At 44.6% G+C, this 5921-nt stretch overlaps 1 protein-coding gene across 1 annotated transcript; it reads right to left on the bottom strand.

Moving 5' to 3' along the window:
* Positions 1–3219: 3219 nt before the first annotated feature.
* Positions 3220–5123, bottom strand: LOC139322154 (feather keratin 4-like). The gene is made up of 2 exons (XM_070951133.1): positions 5070–5123; positions 3220–3958 (listed from the first exon to the last, which is right to left on the bottom strand). The coding sequence occupies exon 2, from the start codon at positions 3944–3946 to the stop codon at positions 3569–3571; it is 378 nt and encodes a 125-aa protein (XP_070807234.1). The 5' UTR covers positions 3947–3958; positions 5070–5123; the 3' UTR covers positions 3220–3568.
* Positions 5124–5921: the final 798 nt, after the last annotated feature.

Here is a 5921-nt window from a genome sequence, read left to right on the forward strand (position 1 = left end):
ATGGAGAGACAGAAGAAGAAAGGGAGGGAGAGAGGGAGAGAAGGAGAGAGGGAGGAAGGAAGGAAGGAAGGAAGGAAGGAAGGAAGGAAGGAAGGAAGGAAGGAAGGAAGAGGGAGGGAGCAAGAGAGATAGGGAGGGAGAGGGACAGAGGGACAGAAGAAGAAAGGGAGGGAGGGAAGGAGAGAGGGAGGGCGGAAGGGAGGAAGGATGTTGGAATAGGAGAAAGAAGGAAGATGATGGAAGGAAGGAAGGAAGGAAGGAAGGAAGGAAGGAAGGAAGGAAGGAAGGAAGGAAGGGAAAGGGAGGGAGGGAGATAGGGAGGGAGAGGGATGGAGAGACAGAAGAAGAAAGGGAGGGAGGGAAGGAGGGAGGGAGGAAGGAAGGAAGGAAGGAAAGAAGGAAGGAAGGAAGGAAGGAAGGAAGGAAGGAAGGAAGGAAGGAAGGAAGGAAGGAGAACAAAGTTTGAAAATGTAAGCTTCTAAGAAATTGGAAACGGGATTATTAAAGAAGCCAAATTTGTCCTGAATCTTCACGATTATTAAAACAATTTGTTATAAGTGATGCTGATGATACAATTTGCTACTGCCTAATTAAAGCTTCAGGCCTCATCAAGGCCATGGAGGAGGAGACCTCTGAGAGTATATAAGCCCATGCTTTGGACTGTCTTCTCAAACAGCTTCACCAGAACCTCTCAGCTTCTCAGCTTCCAAAACAGGTAAGGTTGAGTTGAGGTGAGTCTGCTGGAAGAAGAGAAACATCTTCTTCTCCCAATTTGGTAGGGCTTTCAACAAAAGTTCTCTCTGCTCTTTGGGTGGGTGATGGAGACAGACCTGGAAGCTAGCTGAGACCTGGTCCATGGAGAACATGACTAGGTTCCTTCTCCATGGACGTTGCAAAATTAATTATAATATAACCATGGATGTTCTCTTGGGTTCTTTCAGGTCATCTCTCCACCACCATGGCTCTCTGTGGACCATCCTGTGCCGTCCCCTCTTGTGCCTCCATCCCAACCGTTGGGTTTGGATCTGCCGGTTTGGGAGCCTTGGCCTCCAGGGGCCTGGGTCTCTCACCCTTCTCCTTGGGTGAATCTGCAAGCGGCCTGGGCACCTTGTCCGGAATCGTCCCTTCTTGCATCAACCAAATCCCAGCATCTGAGGTGACCATCCAGCCATCTGCAGTTGTGGTCACCATCCCTGGTCCCATCCTCTCCGCCAGCTGTGAACCCGTCGCTGTTGGAGGCTACAACCCATGTGCTCCTGGTGGTTTTGGCCAAGGGTTGCCCACCGGTCTCCTAGGAGGAGGCCAACCTCGCCTGGGCTCCCGTTACGGATTTGTCGGTAACCCGGGCAGCATCTGTTATACCCCTTGTTAAACTCACCCGGATGGTCAAAAAACAAAACAAAACAGGAAGACAGAGGACCTGAAAGGATCAAAGGCAGAGGCTTTGGTGCCAAAGAGATCTACTAGAGGTTCCTCACTCCATATCATCATCCCTCATCTTTCCTTAACCTGAATGTATTCTTTTCTCTCCCGTTTTTTTTTTTTTTTAAGCAAGTGCTTTTCTGGTGATTGTTTATTCACAGCTTTTTTTTTTTCCACGACACACATTTTAAAGGAACCTCAGCTTGTTGTGCTTCTCCTGGTGAATCACGCAGGAGGAAAGAGACAACTGTTTTTGGCAAGAGAAATCTCCTGGTTTTTCTTTTTTTGCTCCACCGCGAAATCTCCAAAGGGAAATTTTTCAATGTGTCTCCCTCTCTATGCTTTTCTCCTTCCCACACCGTGTTTTAAGAATATGTTTCTTTCACCCTTCCTTCCTAATAAAAGGTTGCATCTTAATTTTGGTCCCTTCAGTTTCTTTTTTAACAACGTCGAGATAGTAGTCCCCAATTTACAACAGTTCATTTAATGACCATTCAAAGTTGCAATGCCAAAGAGAAAAGTGACTTACGGTGGTTTTCCACACTTATGACCGTTGCGGCATCCCCCCCCCACTGTCACATCTTCAAAATTCAGACACTTGGCAACTGACTCGGATTTATGATGGCTGCAATGGCCTGGGATCATCTTTTGCAACCTTCAATCTTCAATGGGGAAGCTGGATTCGCTTAACAACTGGGTGACTCGCTTAACAACTGCAGTTGTTTAATGAAGAGAAGGACTAGGGGAGACATGGTAGCAGTCTTCCAGTATCTCAGGGGCTGCCCCAAAGAAGGGGGAGTCAAGCTATTCTCCAAAGCACCTGAGGGCAGGACAAGAAGCAATGGGTGGAAACTAAACAAGGAGAGAAGCAACTTAGAACTAAGGAGAAATTTCCTGACAGTTAGAACAATTCATCAGTGGAACAACTTGCCTCCAGAAGTTGTGAATGCTCCAACACTGGAAGTTTTTAAGAAGATGTTGGATAGCCATTTGTCTGCAGTGGTGTAGGGTTTCCTAACTAAGGAGGGGATTGGACTACAAGACCTCCAAGGTCCCTTCCAACTCTGTTATTCTATTCTATTCTATTCTATTCTATTCTATTCTATTCTATTCTATTCTATTCTATTCTATTCTATTCTATTCTATTCCATTCCATTCCATTCCATTCCATTCCATTCCATATTTTCTATTCTATTCTATTCTATTCTATTCTATTCTATTCTATTCTATTCTATTCCATTCCATTCCATTCCATTCCATTCCATTCCATTCCATTCCATTCCATTCCATATTTTCTATTCTATTCCATTCCATTCCATTCCATTCCATTCCATTCCATATTTTCTATTCTATTCTATTCTATTCTATTCTATTCTATTCTATTCTATTCTATTCTATTCTATTCCATTCCATTCCATTCCATTCCATTCCATTCCATATTTTCTATTCTATTCTATTCTATTCTATTCTATTCTATTCTATTCTATTCTATTCTATTCTATTCTATTCTATTCCATTCCATTCCATTCTATTCTATTCTATTCTATTGGCATTTGGAAGGTTGAAGTGGGGCACCCAATGTCCATGCAGAGATGTTAAGTTTTCCATCTGGGATCAGGTTGAATATAACTTGATTGATCTTCTAATTTATTTATCGGATTCCTATAGCCATCCATCTCAATCAATACGCAAATATAGACCCTGACAGACAACCTTAAATATATATATATATATAGAGAGAGAGAGAAAACAGAAGTTATGATGCTGCAACAAGCTTTATTGTGAAAGAGTGTGAGATCAGAAGGCGATACATGTGTGCTAAGGAACAATGTACACAAGGCAGAAATGGACAATATTGTTCTGTTGGGTTTTTTTTTCACAGCTATTCAAAGGAGGGGCTTCCTAACCAGGTTACAAACGGTGTATTTGAAATGAGTAAAGGGGGAGTAAATTGGGGAGAGAACTTTCCAGCTTTCCGTAGCTCCGTGGAGCTATCTTCGGCGCAAACTGGAAATGATGGAGCTGGAAGAACTTAGCAAGCATCACATAGACCGAGAACAACACAACAGGCCAAAATGGAGATCTCGTTTTCCTTTCCAGGTGATTCCACACCATGGTGGGGTCCGGTTAAGCCTTCACGAGGTTCTCAGTTGTACGTCAGGCATTTGCGGCTGTATCTTCTCCAACCTCCGGAGTTTCCGTAATTTCCGTAGCCCAAGTATCCAAGCCGGCCGTACACCCCGTAGGAGTTCAGCGGGTGGGTGTAACTACATGGAGACACTTGGCCCACCGAGACAGGATCGTGAGTGGAGGATATCACGGGACCTGGGATGGTCACCACCGAAGCTGGAGGTTGGATGATGAGTTCCGATCCGGTGAGTTGGCTGGCACAATTGACGTGGCCGCTGGTGTAGTAGTTGGATGGAAGACTGGTGAGGGCACCGGATCCATACGATGAGACCAGGGCATAGGATCCGCTATTGGAAGCATAAGGCGTGTAGGAGACGGAGCCACAATAAGACATCTTGGGGGTCTTCTGGAAGGCAGGCGATGCAAAAGAAGAAAAAAGAGAGAGAGCAGTGAAGACCAAGATGGAAAGGGTGAGAAGTAGCGAACCTAATTGAGGAATTACCAAGGAGAAAACCAAACTCCCACTCCCACTGTAGAAATACAGAACAAACCCCACTCCCTTCTAGCACTGATGATGTTCCTTAGTTGGGTCATGAAATGTTGGCAAGGAAACAACCAACTCAGAGAGCACCAAGGACCCCCCACCCCCGTTCTTCTTCTCTTCCTCCTCCTCTTTTCCCTTCATTTGTTCTCCTTCCTTCTTCCTCTTCTCCTTCTCTTCCTTGCAAACCCTGCTCCCTTCTAGCACTGATGACATTCCCTAATTGGCTCATGAAACGTCAGCAAGCAAACAACCAACTCAGAGGGCACCAAGGAAACCACGTTAGAAACTGATTAGAAACTGATCCAAATTAATCTGATGATGATAAACTAGAATTTTGTTGACTCTTCTGACACCTCCATCTTTTCTTTTAGATTCTCACTCCCTTCCAATCTTGGATACCTTCTATGTCTCTTTCTACTTTTTATTTTATTCCCTTGATAATGACTGTAGCCCGTCTCCTGATGATGGTGTCTAAGACCTTGATAAAGCTTGATTTGATTTGACGGATAAAATCAGAGTTGGGATAAATGAGAATGGAAAGATCTTGAGATCCTGAAGCTTCCAACTGGAGAGACTTCTGATCCAACCCGCTTGGGATTTCTTGATGTTCTTCAGTAGGACATAAAACCTCTTAACCCCCACCATAAAAATTTTCATGGACAGGAGAGATGCACCCAGCGAGAACTATGATTTACCTTCCCCTTTATGATGGTCTAGGACCAGGATAAAGCTTGATTTGATGGATGAAATCAGAGATGCAACAAATGGCCCTGAAAAGTTCTTGAGATCTTGAAGCCTCCTAATGTAGCCTCCCGGAGAGACTTTGGATCCAACCCGCCTGAGATCTCTTGATGTTCTTCACAAGAGATCCCAGGTAAACCTCTTAACCTCCATGGATGATGGAGCTAACAGAGACACGGAGAAAGCCAACCCAACCTCCTGCCAGAAGAGATGGATTTTGAATTTAGCTTACCTGGTTCTCGGAGGAACAGAACGGAGACGGTGAGAGGAAGCGGACGCTTACTGTGAAAAGTCTTCTGGCTTTTAAGTCCTTTTATACCCTTCTCCTGACCTCGCATGGGGTGGGAGATGGGAGCGCCAATCCCCTCCCACACAGGCCCTCCTTAATGAGAGGACAGGAGGCGAGATGAAACGAATTATCAAATCATTTTCGATTTTGTTTACCTCTCTGACCATTTGGCATCCGTTTGGATTAGTTACACCGGGTTACATCAATCCAGAAATGTTACACCCTGAAGACGGGCTGATCTTGCAACAACTGAAACCGCTTCTATTGTGGTGCCAAAGTTGATGTCCAAACCTTTTTTGGTTCTTGCAGCAATAGAATCAAGAGTGAAGTTTCGGGGACTCGCCGATCTCTCGCGCTGGCCAAGTTTGAGGCAGCTAGACTTCCCTCCCCAATACCGACATAAGCAATATTGCTTATGGCGAAATCCGTGGGGAGTTTTGCACTTGTTTTGGAAGAGCAAGAGGGGGGAAAATCCCCAAGCTGGTTATATCAAACATTCTTAAGAAGATGGGCCTCAGGCCAAGGTTTCTAAGGACTACCGAATCCTGCTTACTGCAGAATGTCAGCTGATTTTGGGGGAAGGCATATGGGAGATACTTCTAAAGAGAAATAAATAATTTCCAGAAGTTGAAGAAGCCAATGAGTATTGTGTTTAAATTTCCAGCCAGTTGACTTATAAGTCATTAAGTCTGCTTAAGTTCAAGGACGTTTAAAATTCCTTCCTTCCTTCCTTCCTCAATTCTTGTTATCCTTAGTTCCTTTATTCTTTCCTTCTTTCCTTTCTTCCTCCCTCCC

The sequence above is a fragment of the Pituophis catenifer genome, unplaced genomic scaffold, assembly GCF_029215685.1.
Source record: "Pituophis catenifer annectens isolate HBS135680 unplaced genomic scaffold, rPitCat1.0.hap2 SCAF_10, whole genome shotgun sequence".
Lineage (NCBI taxonomy): Eukaryota > Metazoa > Chordata > Lepidosauria > Squamata > Colubridae > Pituophis > Pituophis catenifer.